Genomic DNA, 18988 nt, shown 5'->3' on the forward strand with positions numbered 1-18988 from the left:
AGGGTCCTATCTTACATGAAGGTCCTATCTTGCATGAGGCCTGTCTTTTAACCCTACAACCCTGACTCATAAGTTGAGCTCCCTGTCTCTTATCCTGAGTGCCCTGCCTCATAACGCGAGCGCCCTGCCTCATAACGCGAGTGCCCTGCCTCATAACATGAGCGCCCTGCCTCATAACGCGAGCGCCCTGCCTCATAACGCGAGAGCCCTGCCTCATAACGCGAGCGCCCTGCCTCTTTGCACGAGCGCCCTGCCTCTTTGCGCGAGCGCCCTGCCTCTTTGCGCGAGCGCCCTGCCTCTTTGCGCGAGCGCCCTGCCTCTTTGCGCGAGCGCCCTGCCTCTTTGCGCGAGCGCCCTGCCTCTTTGCTTGAGCGCCCTGCCTCTTTGCTTGAGCGCCCTGCCTCTTTGCTTGAGCGCCCTGCCTCTTTGCTTGAGCGCCCTGCCTCTTTGCTTGAGCGCCCTGCCTCTTTGCTTGAGCGCCCTGCCTCTTGGTGTGAGCGCCCTGCCTCTTGGTGTGAGCGCCCTGCCTCTTGGTGTGAGTGCCCTGCCTCTTAGCGCGAGCGCCCTGCCTCTTAGCGCGAGCGCCCTGCCTCTTAACCCGAGGGCCCAGTCTGTTAACCCGAGGGCCCAGTCTGTTAACCCGAGGGCCCCGTCGCTTAACCCGAGGGCCCCGTCGCTTAACCGAGGGGCCCAGTCTGTTAACCCGAGGGGCCCAGTCTGTTAACCCGAGGGCCCAGTCTGTTAACCCGAGGGCCCAGTCTGTTAACCCGAGGGCCCCGTCTTTTAACCCGAGGGCCCACGTCTCCTAACACAATGGCCCTGTCACTATAACATGTGATTCTTGTCTGTTCTAGATTCCTGACCAGGCTCGTGTGGCTCCAACCAACATTGACGCAAAGAACAAGTTCTATCAGCTCATTCAGGTTTGTCTGTAAAATCAGCGCCATGTTCTGCGGGGAGGGAGGGAATATCCACTACATTGTGCATTGAGAACTGCAGGGCCAGCGCGTGTTCTCACTCCTGTCACACTCTCCATGAAATGAAAGGTCAGTTTTAATTGGGCTAAGCCTTTAACGCTGAACCCAAGTACATATGATTTAAAAAATAAATCTTGAATATGACATATGACATTTTATTTATCCTACTAGTCTGAGATACCTGACTGTAGAGTGGTCTTAGCTTTCAGTAATCTTGTGCACAGGGGTGTCTTGTGACCCGTCTCTGTTTAATCAGATACAATTCTGTAGGACACCACAGGCCACGTTTTATGAATGAAATGTAAAATGCCGGTGACTTGTCGGTATGGTTCTCCTATCGAGATGGTTCCTGTAAAGACTGCGCAGGCGCAATCCTTGCCAACGGAAATCTCCGACCCTCGGCCGGCAGCCAGGCTCATTCCTTAACATCCCTGTGGATTGGAGGATGTTAAAAAAAGAGCCAGGAGGCCGAGCGAGCGTAGCGAGGCCGTGAGGCCGACTGGCCACTTACCTCAAATTCCACGTCGCCCTGGAGGTTCAGTAATTTCCGCCGGCAAGGATTGCGCCTGCGCAGTCCTTACAGGAACCATCTCGTCAGATCACCGGCAACGAGCAGATAGGGTTGTCCATTCTCTGCAATAATAGCCCCTTCAGAACACTCTGATCAGAGCTCTCTGCCATTAGCTGATTTGTACATATTTTTGGTCAAGAAAATCGCAATAAGCGTCTATTGATTGGTTTGCACAAAAGTTATAACATCTACAAACTATGGGAAAGATTTATGGCATTTTTATTATTTTTATATATATATTTCTTTGCGGTACTGCGACGGACAGATCGGACACTTTTGACACATTTTTGGGACTATTGACATTTATACAGCAATCGGTGCTATAAATATGCACTGATTACTGTGTAAATGTCACTGACAGGGAAGGGGTTAACAGTAGGGGGCGATCAAGGGGTTAAATGTGTGTTCCCCCAGTGTGTTCTAACTGTATGGGGATAGGACTGACAAGGGGAGGAGGAGACATATCGTCGTTCCTACTTGGTAGAAACAAAGGACATGTCTCCTCTCCCCTGACAGAACAGGGATTTGTGTGTTTACAATACGTGAGCTGGTCGGAAACTGGTTAAAGCAAGACGGCGTCACAATTTTAGGGCTTGACATGTTTGATATCTATTTACTCTATGCAGATTTTAACATGATATTTTTTTTTCCCTGGTAAGGCAAGCGGTTAAATAAGTCTATCTTGAATTGGCTTAAGCTTTTTACTAGGGTTGTCCCGATACCACTTTTTTAGGACTGAGTACAAGTACCGATACTTTTTTTCATGTACTCGCCGATACCGATTACCGATACTTTGTTTTAATGCCGTGTGACAGTTTGATGGCCACTTATGGGCACTGAGGGCACTGACAGGTGGCTAGCACTTATGGGCACTGAGGGCACTGACAGGTGGCTGGCACTGATTGGTGGCACTAACAGGTGGCACTGAGGGCACTGACAGGTGGCTGGCACTTATGGGCAGGCACTGAAATGCAGCAATAAAGGACTTTTTTAGGACTGAGTACAAGTACCGATACTTTTTTTCATGTACTCGCCGATACCGATTATCGATATTTTGTTTTAATGCCGTGTGACAGTTTGACTGATGGCCACCGATAGGTGGCACTGACTGATGGGGACTGATAGATGGCACTGATAGGTGGCACCTATGGGCACTGGCACTGACAGGTGGCTGGCACTAACAGGTGGCACTGATAGGTGGCTGGCACTGATAAGTGGCAGTTATGGGGACTGATAGGTGGCTGGCACTGTTAGATGGCACTTATGGGCACTGACAGGTGGCTGGCACATATGGGCACTGACAGGTGGCTGGCACATATGGGCACTGACAGGTGGCTGGCACTGATAGGCGGCAGTTATGGGCACTGATAGGTGGCTGGCACTGTTAGATGGCACTTATGGGCACTGAGGGCACTGACAGGTGGCTGGCACTGAGGGCACTGACAGGTGGCTGGAACTTATGGGCAGGCCCTGAAATGCAGCAATAAAGGACACAAGGAAATGCTATGCTGCAACGCCCATCTTGGTACACCATGCACTCGGCATCAGTAAGTATCAGCAGACTTCTTGTTACACCCAGCTCGAGCTACATGGGCTCGGTTTAACAAGATGTCAGCTGCTGGCTTACTGTGGCCAAGTGCATGGTGTGCCAAGATGATTGCGACCACTCCGCCCACTGAGGCCGCTCGCCGCCGACCAAGTATCGGGTCAGGCATCGGGAGCATTTGTGCGAGTTCAAGTACTCGCACAAATGCTCGGTATCGGTACCGATACTAGTAGCAGTATCGGGACAACCCTATGTTTTACCTAGTATACAAAGAAAAAGAACCGCTGCTCCAGGTGTATGATGAGAGCCTGAAATGGAGTGTCTCATAGAGTGCCAGCCCCCGGCCCGCCTCTGTGGGAAACTTGTAAGAGAAGAGAAGAAACGGCTGCACATCCAGAGATTCCCGCTGCCTTTTATTGTTCAAAGTGATGACACCAACATGAAGTCACATAGACGCGTTTTACACATACATCTTGTGCTTAATCATGATTAAGCACAAGATGTATGCGTGAAACGCATCTACGTGACTTCATGTTGGTGTCTTTGGTGTCATCACTGTGAACAATAAAAGGCAATCGTAATCTCTGGAAGTGCAGCCGTTTCTTTTCTTCTCTTACAAGCTTTTTTTCCCAAGTTCTCCCGAGTCCTAGAGGCATTAAATCATTGAACGTTACTCATCTCCAGTGTTTTCTTTTTTCTCTCTCTTTAGAGCCGGGATATTGAAGTTTATAACTTCAAGCCGACTCCCCTCACGTCGAAGACTCTGGAGAAGATTAGTCATGTGATGGATTATCGGTGTATGGTGTCCGGAAGTGAGCACAAGTTCCTCTTGGGTTTAGGGGTGAGTGACGGTCTCTCGGAGGGTGCTCTGGAGTATTTTGGTGAGGAGTGTAATATCTGAATCATGTTTTGTTTTTTTAATCTCTCTGCAGAGATCCCAGATCTACACCTGGGGGGGGCGGCCTGCAGACCGGTGGACTAAATTAGAGCTGAAAACCGAACTTCCTCGAGACACTCTTCTGTCTGTAGAGATTGTTCATGAGCTGAAGGGGGAGGTGGGTACCGGTGAGCCACGGCGCGGTGACTTTACTTTCTTGGATGGCTGCAGTCGGTGTAATGGACGTCTTGTGCTGTAATTACAGGGCAAGGCTCAGAGGAAGATCAGCGCCATTCATATCCTCGATGCTTTGTTTCTCAACGGTATGGACATCCGTCCTCAGCATTTCAACCAGAGGCAAGTTCTGAATCTGTGACCAGGAGTTTGCTTCGTCATCTAGTTGTAGATTTTTTTTTTTAATTAAGGAATTAAGAAACAATTGGGTTATGCTGCCACCTGCAAGAAGTTTGAACACTGGCTTACAAGAAAAGTTTGCTAGGATCCAAAGAAGTTGGACACCATTTTTTTCTTGGCTCGGCTTCTTGGCTAATGCAGCGTACACACAACCGTTTTTAAAGCGGAGGTTCACACAAAAAGTGAACCTCCGCTTTTTGGATCCCCCCCCTCTGGTGACACATTTAGCACCTTTCAGGGGGGAGGGGGGTGCAGATACCTGTCTGAGACAGGTATTTGCACCACTTCCAGGTTCTGATCCCCGCGGGGAATCCAGCCTGTGACCAGCCCCCCCTCCCCCCCACTCTCTCCTGGGAAACACTTTTCCCAGGAGAGAGCAGGACCAGTGACGGCGCGCCGCTATCCTCGCGCATGCGCAGTAGGGAATCGGTTTCACTGCCTGATTCCCTCACCGAGGATGGCGGCAGAAGCAGATCAGTCACTCTGGAATTTGTTTTCTGTATTCTCCAAAAAAAAAATTAAGAAAATGGTTGATCCCGCTGTTTACTATCCCTCCCTCCTTGTCTGTGTCCCCACTGCAGCCCGAGACTGTGTGGATCAGCGGTTGCCAACCATGGCTCGTGGACCACCGGCTGCTGACATCGCGGGCGCGCTGGACAGATAAGTGTCCATTTTTTAAAAGTCAGCAGCTGCCGTATTTGTAGCTGCCGATTTTTAAAAATCGTCGGAACCTCCGCTTTAATGTCATGGGAAAAAAACAACGTTTTTCTCGACGTGATTCTTGTCAAGCCTGCCTTGCATACACACGTTCGCGAAAAGAAAAAATGTTTGGGCAAAGCGCGGTGACGTACGACGGCACTATAGAGGGGAAGTTCCATTCGAATGGAGGGCCAATTTACTGCCTGTAGTCCAAGGGAGGGGGCGAGCACGACACTCCACACCAGGGAGAAAGCCTTGCATTACTGTGTGGAGTTACAGACAGAAGAACAGGAAGTGAAGATTTCTCAGAAGAAATAAGGACATTTAGGAAAAAAAAATTGTACATTTACAACCCCCTTTAAGATCAGTTGTCTTAATTTACGCTGCCAGGAGAGAGGTTTGCTTGGGAGTCCAATGAAAAATCTTGCAATAGGGCCTTGTGAAGTTAGGTTATCCCCCTTCGGAGTCTTGATTACTTACAATAGCGCCTATTGCAGGAAAAGGGTGAAACGATCATCCTATTTGCTGATGAGTCTTCCATGAACTGCAGAGCAGATAATCTACATTGTGGACGTTGCGACAGCTGATAGAGATGAGTACAGAATAACATTGTGTGTATCTGCTCTTCTTCCTTAGGATTCAGCTGGCGGAGAAGTTTGTGAAGGCCGTCTCCAAGCCCAGCCGTCCCGACATGAACCCCATCCGGTTAGTGAGCTTCTGTATGAGACAAGTTAAATTCCACGTCCGGAAACTGCGTTGGTTTTCTTTTGAAGTAGATGTGTAAAATAAATTTTCAGGTTTTTCAGCCTCTGTTATAGTTGTAATGCCGCGTACACACGATCATTTTTCGGGTTCTAAAAAAGCCGTTTTTTTTTTTAATGTCATTAAAAACGATGGTGTGTGTGGGCTTCAGAGCATTTTTCGGGTTCTAAAAAATGGGCAGAAAAAAATTCGAACATGCTGCATTTTTTAACCACTTAAGACCCGGACCAAAATGCAGCTAAAGGAACCGGCCAGTTTTTGCGATTCGGCACTGCGTCGCTTTAACTGACAATTGCGCGGGCGTGCGACGTGGCTCCCAAACAAAATTGGCGTTTTTTTTCCCCCCACAAATAGAGCTTTCTTTTGGTGGTATTTGATCACCTCTGCGGTTTTTATTTTTTGCGCTTTAAACAAAAATAGAGCGACAATTTTGAAAAAAATGCAATATTTTTTACTTTTTTCTTTAATAAATATCCCCCAAATATATATAAAACATTATTTCTTTTCTCTCAGTTTAGGCCGATACGTATTCTTCTACCTATTTTTGGTAAAAAAAAATCGCAATAAGCGTTTATCGGTTGGTTTGCGCAAAATTTATAGCGTTTACAAAATAGGGGATAGTTTTATTGCATTTTTATTAATTTTCTTTTTTTTTACTACTAATGGCGGCGATCAGCGATTTTTTTTTCGTGACTGCGACATTATGGCGGACACTTCAGACAATTTTGACACATTTTTGGGACCATTGTCTTTTTCACAGCAATGACAGTTGCAGTTTGGGAGTTAACCACAGGGGGCGCTGAAGGGGTTATGTGTGACCTCAAGTGTGTTTACAACTGTAGGGGGGTGTGGCTGTAGGTGTGACGTCATCGATTGTGTCTCCCTATAAAAGGGATCACTCGATCGATGACGCTGCCACAGTGAAGAATGGGGAAGCTGTGTTTACACTCACCTCTCCCCGTTCTTCAGCTCCGGGGACTGATCGCGGGACTCCAGCGGCGATCGGGTCCGCGAGTCCGGCAGCCGTGGAGCTTCGGGCCGGGTCGCGGGAGCTGGGCTTAAAGAGCCACGTACATGTACGTGCCCAGCCGTGCCATTCTGCCAACGTATATCGGCGTGAAGGGGTCCTTAAGTGGTTAACAACGTTTTTAACAATGTCGTTTTTCGGGTTGTAAAAAATGATCGTGTGTGGGCTTTAACAACGTGAAAAATCCGCGCATGCTCAGAAGCAAGTTATGAGACGGGAGCGCTCGTTCTGGTAAAACTAGCGTTCGTAATGGAGTAAGCACATTCATCACGCTGTAACAGACAGAAAAGCGCGAATCGTCTTTTACTAACACGGAATCGGCTAAAGCAGCCCCAAGGGTGGAGCCATCCGCATGGAACTTCCCCTTTATAGTGCCGTCGTACGTGTTGTACGTCACCGCGCTTTGCTACAGCATTTTTTTTTACGATCGTGTGTAGGCAAGGCCGTTTTAATGATCAGGTCAAAAAAAAAATTGTTTTTTTTCTAGAGCCTAAAAAACATAATTTTTTTAGAACCCGAAAAATGATCGTGTGTACGCGGCATTACTCCTGAACTTCAATGTGTCACATCTGAGAAGAATGACACACCTAAACGGAACCGTCACCTTTAGGCTCCATTCACACTTGTGCGACTTGTCATGTGACTTTGGACCCCAGAGACTCGTCCCCCACCCCCCCTCCCTTTTTTTTTTTTTTTACCTGCTGGGCTGCATGCTCGGATAAGGATTTGGTATTATTTTTTTGGGGGGGGGGGGACTTCACTTTTTTTTTTTTTTTTTAATTTTTAAAGTTTTGGCGTGGGATTCCCCTTAACCACTTGCCGACCAGCCGCCGTCCTTATACGGGGGCAGGTCGGCTCGTTCCCGCAAATCGATGTAAGTGTACGGCAGCACCTTTGAGGGCGATAGCGCGCCCGCTGCACGGCATGTCACCCAATGAGCATGGCCGTCGGCCATCCGTGATCGCGGGCACGAGAACCAGAACGGGGATCTGTGTATGTAAACAAACATCCCCGTTTTGACAGGGGAGAAGAGACAGATCTGCTGTTCCTAGTGATTAGGAACAGCGATATGTCTCCTCCTCCAGCCAGTCCCAGCCCCTTACAGTTAGAAACACCTCTCAAGAAACTAGCCACTCAATGGCTATTACAAGCAGCGAGAGAGGACATCCCTACCCTCCCACCACCTCCCACGGCTTTCTCTGGCTCTCCCGTCTCACCAGGAGACCTAAACGACCAGCCAGTGTGTCCATCAGCTGGCTGGACAGCCAGGCAAAGCCGGGATCGGCTGTTCTTTATAGTAGTCCAGAAGCTACATCACTTCCAGTTTACCCGGATGTCAACTGCGCAACAGCATTCAAAAACACCAATCTAGGTGTTTTTGAATGCTTTAAAAGGCAGAGGAGGGATTTGGGGTCTTGTAGAGACCACAGATTCTTTCATAAAGAGTACCTGTCACAGGCCTATTTCTTTCACAAGGATGATTACATTCCTTGTAACAGCAATAATAATTAAAGGGGTTGTAAAAGTTTTGTTCACCTTAATGCATTCTATGCGGCGCCGTCCGTTTGGACAGGCGCTCGCCTACAGGGAGGGGCTGTGAAAAGGCGATTAAGCTAATCGCCTTTCCAGCCCCTCGGCGGAAGGAGGAAGTGGGACAGGAAGTCCCCTTCTCCTGAAGCCCCCACTCCCCCCCCAAAAAAATTACATGCCAAATGTGGCATGTAAGGGGGCGAGGAGTGGGTTAAGAGGAAGTTCCATTTTTAGGTGGAACTCCTCTTTAAGCATCAAAAAAAAAAGTGCCCCGTCCCCTCGCGCTAGTGCACAAAAGCGAACACGCATGTCAGTCCTTCACGCAAACATCGATCGTCCCACACATGTGAGGTATCGCTACAAAGCTTTTAAAGCATCGCCTATGGATAGTAAAATTAACGCTGTTTGTTGCGGTTGAACGAGCGTGCACAATTTTAAAGCGTGACGTGTTTGGTATCTATTTACTCCCTGTACATCATCTTTTATAGTTTACCAAAAAATTGGCTTATGTATTGTGTTTTTTTTTTTGCATTAAGATTTAAAAAAAAGTGTATTTTTTTTTCACAAAAGAAAAATTGCGTTTGAAAAACTGCTGCACAAATACTGTGGGACATAAAACATTGCAACACCAACCTTTTTATTCTCTAGGGCCTCTGCTTTAAAAAAAAAAAAAATATATATATATAGGCCCAGATTCACAGTGTGGGCACACATTACGCCGCCGTAGAGTAACCAATGTACGCTACGCCAACGCAGCGCAGAGAGGCAAGCAATGAATTCAGCAAACCAGTGCTCCCAACGCTGCGCCAGCGTGGCATGGGATTCGAAGGCGTACGCCGGCGTAGGTGGAAGTGGGCATGACCCATGCAAATGAGGCGTGACACCATGCAAATGATGGTCCGAGCGCCAGACAGATACGTATCACAAACTGCGCATGCGCCGTGACGTGGACGCATTCCCCTGCGCCTGCTCACAACCACGTCGAAACAACTGCCTAAACTACGCCGGATCACTGCGTACGCCCAGCCAGACACACGTCCAGCGTAAAATACGCCGGCTTGTGTTCCCTGGTGCAGACCTTTGCATGTCTGCTGCTGGGTTGCACCTCCTTTATGGGGAATAACTTTACGCCGCCGTACAACTTACGCGCACCTTGCGTAGCCTGCGTCGGGCGCACGCAGGTTCGTGAATCAGTGTATTTCCCTCATTTGCATGTTCGAATGGCTAATCAATGGGAGCGGCACCATGCACCCAGCCTAAATGTGCGCCCACCCTACGCCGGCGTAAGCAAGCTACGTCGGCGGGGTGTAGCCTGGTTTTAGGCGCATATCTGTTTGTGGGTCTGGCGCGCAGATACGACGGCGCACATTTGCACTTACGTCGGCGTAACTTGTTATACGTGCTTTGTGAATCCGGGCCATAATGTTTTGGAGGTTCTAATTTTTTTTTTATTCTGTGCCTTACCATGTTGATGAGGAGGGAAGGAAGAGTCAGGAAAGGCAACGGATTGAATGTCGGCTTTAACTCTTGCAGCACATGTAATATTGAAGTGATTTGTGTCACAGTGTTTGTCTCTCTTCTCCAGGGTGAAGGAGGTGTACAGGTTAGAGGAGATACAGAAGATATTTTTAAGGTAAGTGTGACTAGACATGCCTGCAAGTAAAATCAGACTAGACCTTATTTATTTTAAAAAAAATTGTATTGCCCCCCATTCTTCAGTGCTGACAGTTGTTGGAACTGCTATTCCCGTCCCTCCCCTCCTTCTTCTGCCCATTCACAGAAGCCTTTATATATTATGTGAACTCATTGACAAAATGCAAAGGCTTCTGTGAATGGGCAGAAGAGAGGAGGGGTGGGCAATCTCCAGTGTGTGCTTCTCTCCTCATTCTCTGGGGGTGCAATAAACCTGTTACATATAAGTAATATAGAGGCAGTGGTCATCAACCCTGTCCTGCAGGGCCCACTAACAGGCCAGGTTTTATGTATTACCTTGGGGGAGATGCAGTCTAGAATTCTGCAATCACTGAGGAGCAAATGATATCAGCTGTGATGTATTTCAGTTATCTTGCAAACCTGGCCTGTTAGTGGGCCCTGCAGGACAGGGTTGATGACCACTGATGTAGAGAGACGTCCTGGAGGTGACATGCACCTAATTGGACTTAAAGGAGTTGTAAAGGCAGAAGTGTTTTTGATCTTAAAGGGGAGGTCCGTCCAAAAAAATAATAATTAAAAGCCAGCAGCTACACATACTGCAGCTGCCGGTGACTTGTCCTTAATGTTCCCCTAACGGGGAAGTTCCTTCAATGACTGCGCAGGCGCAAACTTACCGACGGAAATCTCCGAACCTCGCCCGGCATCCAGGCTCATTCTTTAACATCCCCGTGGATTGGAGGATGTTAAAAAAAGAGCCAGGAGGCCGAGCGATCGGCCACTTACCTCGAAATCCACGTCGCCCTGGATGCCGGCCGCGGTTCGGAGATTTCCGTCAGCAAGTTTGCGCCTGCGCAGTCCTTGAAGGAATTTTCCCGATAGCTGGAACCATCTCAGCACATCAGCTTGCGCATGCGCTGGAACTTCCAGATCAACAGCTTTTAATAATCAGACACTTACCTGTCCTGGAGCCCAGCAATTTCTGCACAGCAGCCGATGTTTTCATCAGCTGTTGGGTGCTGCCGCCATTGCGGCTAAGGGAATCCCGACAGTGTAGCCTTGCGGCTTCATGCCGGGAACCCTACTGGGCATGCGCGAGGCTCCACTCCTCTCTCCTACTGGCCCGATGAGAGGGGGAGGAGGAGGGAGTGGGAACAGGATACCTGTCATGGTTATGCAGTAATGTCTGTCAGCTTACCTCCTCATATGTCCTGCTTTAGAGGCCAGCCACTCTCACCTGGCTGTTTAAGTAATCTCTCCTCTAAGCATGGCCCCACCCCAGGCCCTATCAGGGAACACTATATTAACCGCTTAACGACCGCCGCATGTATATGTACGTCCACAGAATGGCACGTACAGGCATATGGGCGTACCCTTACGTCCCTGCCTTTCCGCGGGTCGGGGGTCCGATCGGGATTTTCTTTTTTAAATTTTGTTGATTTCTAGTTAAATGGCTGGTTGAATTCCTAGCATATGGTGGCCTTTGTTTGTTTTGCGCCGCCCTGGAGGACGACCCATTATCGAGGCTGCCAATGATTTGCCACTTATTGCGTCCCTGTGATTGTTTGTAGGCTAGAAATGAAGCTCATTAAAAGCACCAGCGGGATGTTACGCCTGTCCTACACCAGCAGAGACGACCGTCACTTCGTACCGACTGGTCTGTATATAGTGAAGACTGTGAATGGTGAGTTTAGTGGATTGATTTATTGCAATGTTGTCTGCACCCTACACCCCATCCCCCGCTCGCACAGTGCTCCTTGTGCTGGGAAAATAGTACGAAAAGTGCTCCTGTGTCACACCAAGCAGCTTTTATCTACAGAGCATCCGGAAAGTATTCACAGAGCTTCACTTTTTCCACATTTTGTGATGTTACAGCCTTATTCCAAAATGGATTACATTAATTATTTTCCTCAAAATTCTACAAACAATTCCCCATAATGACAACGTGAAAGAAGTTTGTTTGACATCTTTAAAAATGTATTAAAAATGTAAAATGAAAAAAATCCATTTACATAAGTATCACAGGCTCCTCCCGGGAGGAGCCTGTGATACTTATGTACACGGGAGGAGCCTGTGATACTTATGTACATGGGAGGAGCCTGTGATACTTATGTACATGGGAGGAGCCTGTGATACTTATGTACATGGAAGGAGTCTGCGATACTTATTTACATGGGAGGAGCCTGTGATCCTTATGTACATGGGAGGAGCCTGTGATACTTATGTACATGGGAGGAGCCTGCGATACTTATGTACACGGGAGGAGCCTGCGATACTTATGTACACGGGAGGAGCCTGTGATACGCATGTACATGGGAGGAGCCTGCGATACTTATGTACACGGGAGGAGCCTGCGATACTTATGTACACGGGAGGAGCCTGTGATACGCATGTACATGGGAGGAGCCTGTGATACTTATGTACATGGGAGGAGCCTGTGATACGCATGTACATGGGAGGAGCCTGCGATACTTATGTACACGGGAGGAGCCTGCGATACTTATGTACACGGGAGGAGCCTGTGATACGCATGTACATGGGAGGAGCCTGTGATACTTATGTGCATGGGAAGAGCCTGTGATACTTGTGTACATGGGAGGAGCCTGTGATACTTATGTACATGGGAGGAGCCTGTGATACTTATGTACATGGGAGGAGCCCGGGATACTTATGTACATGGGAGGAGTCTGTAAAAGGGATGTACATGGGAGGAGTCTGTGATACTTGTGTACATGGGATTTTTTTTTTTTCGTATTTTATTTATAATACATTTTCAAAGATTTCAAACAAACTTCTTTAACGTCATTATGGGGAATTGTTTGTAGAATTTTGAGGAAAATAATGAATTTAATCCATTTTGGAATGAGGCTGTAACATAACAAAATGTGGAAAAGGTGAAGCACTGTGAATACTTTCCGGATGCTCTGTGTTATTAGTTCATATTAATATTGATTATCATGTATTGATTCGCAATCTCCTGAGTTTCCAAGTGGCATATGGTTTGCTTTATATATTTTTGCAATTTTTTTTCTGAACTAATGTTTATGTACATGTGAATTTTTAAAGGGACAAGCGCACTTTTTGTCTTCGGAGTCCTGTGTTCAGACTTATTTGGTGCAGCTTGTTGGTCGGAGGGCAGGTTATATATTTATAGGTAGATTCAGGTACATTGGCCTTACTTTAGGGCGGCGTAGCCTAGCCTGTTTAGGCTACACCGCCGTAAATTAGTTAGGCTAGTAGTGATTCTAAATGAACTTACCTGCTAATTTTCGGCGGCGTAGCCTAAAACGAGCGGGCGTAAGGGCGCCTAATTCAAATTGGTTGGAGGGGGGCGTGTTGTATGGAAATGAGGCTTGACCTCACGTTTTTTGACGTTTTTTTTACACTGCGCATGCGCCGGGCGACTACATTTCCCAGTGCGCATTGCGGCTAAGTACGCCGTACGGGCCTATTGATTTCAACGTGGACGTAAACGACGTAAATCCCGATTGGCGGACGACTTACGCAAACGACGTTAACTATTTAACCCCCGGACCATATTGCTGCCCAAAGACCAGAGTACTTTTTGCGATTCGGGACTGCGTCGCTTTAACAGACAATTGCGCAGTTGTGCGACGTGGCTCCCAAACAAAATTGGCGTCATTTTTCCCCCCACAAATAGAGCTTTCTTTTGGTGGTATTTGATCACCTCTGCGTTTTTTATTTTTTGCGCTAGAAACAAAAATAGAGCGACAATTTTGAAAAAAATGAATATTTTTTACTTTTTGCTGTAATAAATATCCCCCAAAAATATATAAAAAAACATTTTTTTTCCTCAGTTTAGGCCGATACGTATTCTTCTACATATTTTTCGTAAAAAAAAAATCGCAATAAGCGTTTATTGATTGGTTTGCGCAAAAGTTATAGCATTTTTCAAAATAGGGGGTATTTTTATGTCATTTTTATTAATATATATTTTTTACTAGTAATGGCGGCGATCAGCGATTTTTTTTCGGTATTGCGACATTATGGCGGACACTTCGGACACTTTTGACACATTTTTGGGACCATTGGCATTTTTATAGCGATCAGTGCTATAAAAATGCATTGGATTACTATAAAAATGCCACTGGCAGGGAAGGGGTTAACACTAGGGGGCGGGGAAGGGGTTAAGTATGTCCCTTGTGTATTCTAACTGTGGGGGGGGGGGGTGGCCTCACTAGGGGAAATGACTGATCGCTGTTCATACATTTTATGAACAGAAGATCAGCGTTTCCCCCGCTGACAGGACCGGGAGCTGTGTGTTTACACACACAGCTCCCGGTCCCCGCTCTGTAACGAGCGATCGCGTGTGCCCGGCGGCGATCGCGCCCGCCGGGCACACGCACGGGAGTCGGGGGCGAGCGGGGGGCGCGCGCGCGCCCCTAGTGACGGCTGAGAGAGAGGACGTTATACTACGTGCTCTCGCCCAGCCGAGCCGACCTGCCGACGTAGAACGGCGGTGCGCGGTCATCTAGTGGTTAAAATTTCGAATTTCGCGGCGGGAACGGCGGCCATACTTCACATTGGCTAGGCCACTAGAGCATAGCTCTAACTTTAGGCGGCCTATCTCTTACAGAAACGACGTAATTCGACTGCGGCGGGCTCGCGTACGTTCGTGAATCGGCGTACAAGCTCATTTACATAATCTACGCCGGCCGCAATGGAAGCGCCACCTAGCGGTCAGCCAAAACATTGCAGCCTAAGATAGAATGGCGCAAGCCGTCCTATCTTAGATATGTTTAAGTGTATCTCTGTTAGAGAATACACTTAAACATAGGTCGGCGTAGATTCAGAGTTAGGTCGGCTTATCTGTAGATAAGCCAGCCTAACTCTTTGTGAATCTACCTATTCGTTTTTTTTAGTTGGAATAGTGTGTGACTGTGGGGGGGGGGACATTTGAGTGTAAGCTCTTCTGGTACAGAGACTGAGCAGTGCCATAGAAAGGAGTAACATGACACACAGGTAACGGGTGTATTTGTGCCTTCATTAGAATGACTGATGTTGCCTTGTGAGCTCTGAGCAGTAACACCCCTCCCCCGCTGTCTATCCACAGAACCCTGGACGATGGCTTTTAGCAAGAGCCACAATCGCAAATATTTCTACAATTTGAAGACGCAAAAGTCCCAATTCGAAGTCCCTTTGGAGTCCATCGCACCATTTCAGTAAGTGGATTATTGCCGGGATCATGTGACTGCGCTGCCGGATCATGTGACTGCGCTGCCGGATCATGTGACTGCGCTGCTGGATCATGTGACTGCGCTGCCGGATCATGTGACCGCGCTGCTTCTTTCAGAGCGGCCCAATGAAGGGAGAGATGACATTCATCAAGTCATTCAACACCTTCACTTTAGTTTGAGTAGAACTGAAACCCACGTATTTTATTTTTTTACTTTTGCATAGAATAGGGAAGGGTTAGAGATCTCGGAGGAACTGTTCACTGGTGGTCAACTCACTTGATATAGGGAGCCTCAGTTGTGGCCTCTGACATCACCAGTGGGGCCACACATAACATTCAGTGACTATAATGCTACAGAGAGTTGTCAGAGCTTGCTGACATGGTACAAGAGATGGTCAGAGACTGCAGACATGGCACAGGAGAGGTCCAGAGACTGCAGACATGGCACCGGAGAGGGTCAGAGACTGCAGACATGGCACAGGAGAGGGTCAGAGACTGCAGACATGGCACAGGAGAGGGTCAGAGACTGCAGACATGGCACAGGAGAGGTTCAGAGACTGCAGAAATGCTACAAGAGATGGTCAGAGACTGCAGACATGGCACGGGAGATGGTCAGAGACTGCAGACATGGCACAGGAGAGGTCCAGAGACTGCAGACATGGCACCGGAGAGGGTCAGAGACTGCAGACATGGCACAGGAGAGGGTCAGAGACTGCAGACATGGCACAGGAGAGGGTCAGAGACTGCAGACATGGCACAGGAGAGGTTCAGAGACTGCAGAAATGCTACAAGAGATGGTCAGAGACTGCAGACATGGCACCGGAGAGGGTCAGAGACTGCAGACATGGCACAGGAGAGGGTCAGAGACTGCAGACATGGCACAGGAGAGGTTCAGAGACTGCAGACATGGCACAGGAGAGGGTCAGAGACTGCAGACATGGTACAGGAGAGGTTCAGAGACTGCAGACATAGTACGGGAGAGGTTCAGAGACTGCAGACATGGCACGGGAGAGGGTCAGAGACTGCAGACATGGCACGGGAGAGGGTCAGAGACTGCAGACATGGCATGGGAGAGGGTCAGAGACTGCAGACATGGCACGGGAAAGGGTCAGAGACTGCAGACATGGCACGGGAGAGGGTCAGAGACTGCAGACATGGCATGGGAGAGGGTCAGAGACTGCAGACATGGCACGGGAAAGGGTCAGAGACTGCAGACATGGCACGGGAGAGGGTCAGAGACTGCAGACATGGCACGGGAGAGGGTCAGAGACTGCAGACATGGCACGGGAGAGGGTCAGAGACTGCAGACATGGCACGGGAGAGGGTCAGAGACTGCAGACATGGCACGGGAGAGGGTCAGAGACTGCAGACATGGCACGGGAGAGGGTCAGAGACTGCAGACATGGCACGGGAGAGGTTCAGAGACTGCAGACATGGCACGGGAGAGGTTCAGAGACTGCAGACATGGCACAGGAGAGGGTCAGAGACTGCAGACATGGCACGGGAGAGGTTTAGAGACTGCAGACATGGCACGGGAGAGGTTTAGAGACTGCAGACATGGCACGGGAGAGGTTCAGAGACTGCAGACATGGCACGGGAGAGGGTCAGAGACTGCAGACATGGCACGGGAGAGGGTCAGAGACTGCAGACATGGCATGGGAGAGGGTCAGAGACTGCAGACATGGCACGGGAAAGGGTCAGAGACTGCAGACATGGCACGGGAGAGGGTCAGAGACTGCAGACATGGCACGGGAGAGGGTCAGAGACTGCAGACATGGCACGGGAGAGGGTCAGAGACTGCAGACATGGCACGGGAGAGGGTCAGAGACTGCAGACATGGCACGGGAGAGGGTCAGAGACTGCAGACATGGCACGGGAGAGGGTCAGAGACTGCAGACATGGCACGGGAGAGGGTCAGAGACTGCAGACATGGCACGGGAGAGGGTCAGAGACTGCAGACATGGTACAAGAGACGGTCAGAGACTGCAGATATGCTACAAGAGATGGTCAGAGACTGCAGATATGCTACAAGAGATGGTCAGAGACTGCAGACATGGTACAAGAGATGGTCAGAGACTGCAGACATGGTACAAGAGATGGTCAGAGACTGCAGACATGCTACAAGAGATGGTCAGAGACTGCAGACATGGTACAAGAGATGGTCAGAGACTGCAGACATGGTACAAGAGATGGTCAGAGACTGCAGACATGGTAGAAAAAGTTGGCCAGAGACTGCAGATGTGCTTTGTGAGCTGTTGGAGACTGGGGACAAGGCCTGGCTCGCAGTTTCCACTCTAATTGTTCCCACAGGTGTTCTATCGGTTTGAGATCAGTCCAGTTCCTCCACCTGAAAATCACTCATCCATGTCTTTATGGACGACGTGTCCAGGCAATTCTGATCATTGGAGGAGAGCAGGCTCCCAGCACAGCCACAAGACTGGCCACGCTGTGCTCTCCTGCTTAGCGTGGTCAGTTTTTAATAGGAAAACAGAGGGACTGGCAGGATCACCAGGAGACTTTCTCATACAAGTACATGGTACAGCAGCCACTTATCAGGAATATGAAGTGTTTGGTTGACATATTCTTTATGTGTGTGTTGTGTTCTCAGCCTGTATTTTGTCCCGTTTTCCAGCGTCTGTTTCTCGGAGCGGCTGTTTTGGGAGTGGGGAGACGGCGTCCAGATCCACGACTCTCAGAAGCAGGACCCCGGCACAGACAAGCTCTCCAGAGACGCCGTTCTGGACTTCATTCGCACACACCAGCCTTGCTCCGCCGGGGGCAGAGAGGAGAGGTAGTCCTAACACAGAGGGGGCATCTGTACCGCACGGAGGGAGGTCCTACCCCCCTCCCCCTCCCCCTCCTCCTCCTCCTGGACTTTGGTAACCTTTTAAGAGACTTGAGCCGTGAGCCCGGAGATTGCGGAGGGATCTCCTATCAACTTCCTTACAGAGGCCTGAATTGCACTGCATAGAGAGAGAAAAAAAAGAAAATATATTTTGTTTTGCCCCTGGTGTGGCTCCTCTTCTACTTTGTTAACATTCTATTTTTTGATGAAGGGTTTGCTTTATTTTTTTGATTTTTTTTTTTTTTTTTAGACTTCTATTCGTCTTTGTTATGACTCGTTATCACTCTGCGGTTTTGAATTTTCGCTAGGTATCGGTAATCTGGTGATTGGACTTGGGCCCCAAGGGATGACCAATCGGTGCGAGTCCGTAAGTCTGATCCTTTTCTGTGTCCCTCCCTCTGCAGTGGCCCCGCCCACCCCCAGTGACATCATCTCATAATAAAGAGACGCAATAAGTACTTGGTTGTGAAAAAGGAGGAGATTCCGGCCTCTTTGCGCTGAAGAAGCGCAACCGTTCTGCGGAAGGGAAGCAACGGCGCGATATTTTCAATCCACATCAAGTAGGGTTGCGCCAATACCGAGTAGCGTATTTATCGGGGTATTGCGCGCTCCGGCGTATAGCGCGCACCCCTAAAGTGGACCCGCATTCCTGTAAAAAATAAAGATTTTAGTACTTACAGTTTTGGTGTCTTGTGCGGCGGCCTCGTCGGGTCCGGCGTCCGCCTGCGGCTGGTGTCGTCTTTGTCGGGTCCGGCGTCCCGCTCGATCCCCGCTTCCCGCGCCGAGTTTGAACTACTGCGCCGGTGACTTGTCCTCAATGTTCCCCTAACGGGGAAGTTCCTTCACTAACTGCGCAGGCGCAAACTTCCTGACGGAAATCTCCGAACCTCGCC

The 18988-nt window shown here is 48.9% G+C and overlaps 1 protein-coding gene across 2 annotated transcripts in view; it reads left to right on the top strand.

The window, feature by feature from the left end:
- The window catches only part of CMTR1 (cap methyltransferase 1), a 66058-nt gene extending 47505 nt beyond the window's left edge, over window positions 1–18553 (top strand). For both annotated transcript variants that reach the window (XM_040351800.1, XM_040351801.1), the window contains exons 17-25: window positions 855–923; window positions 3804–3935; window positions 4027–4149; window positions 4237–4328; window positions 5721–5789; window positions 9989–10036; window positions 11625–11737; window positions 15128–15236; window positions 17883–18553. In XM_040351800.1, the coding sequence (XP_040207734.1) occupies window positions 855–923; window positions 3804–3935; window positions 4027–4149; window positions 4237–4328; window positions 5721–5789; window positions 9989–10036; window positions 11625–11737; window positions 15128–15236; window positions 17883–18045 (918 nt within the window). In that variant the 3' untranslated portion in view covers window positions 18046–18553. The remainder of the gene's footprint in view (window positions 1–854; window positions 924–3803; window positions 3936–4026; window positions 4150–4236; window positions 4329–5720; window positions 5790–9988; window positions 10037–11624; window positions 11738–15127; window positions 15237–17882) is intronic.
- The last annotated feature ends 435 nt before the right edge of the window (window positions 18554–18988 follow it).

Source organism: Rana temporaria, chromosome 4 (assembly GCF_905171775.1).
Source record: "Rana temporaria chromosome 4, aRanTem1.1, whole genome shotgun sequence".
Lineage (NCBI taxonomy): Eukaryota > Metazoa > Chordata > Amphibia > Anura > Ranidae > Rana > Rana temporaria.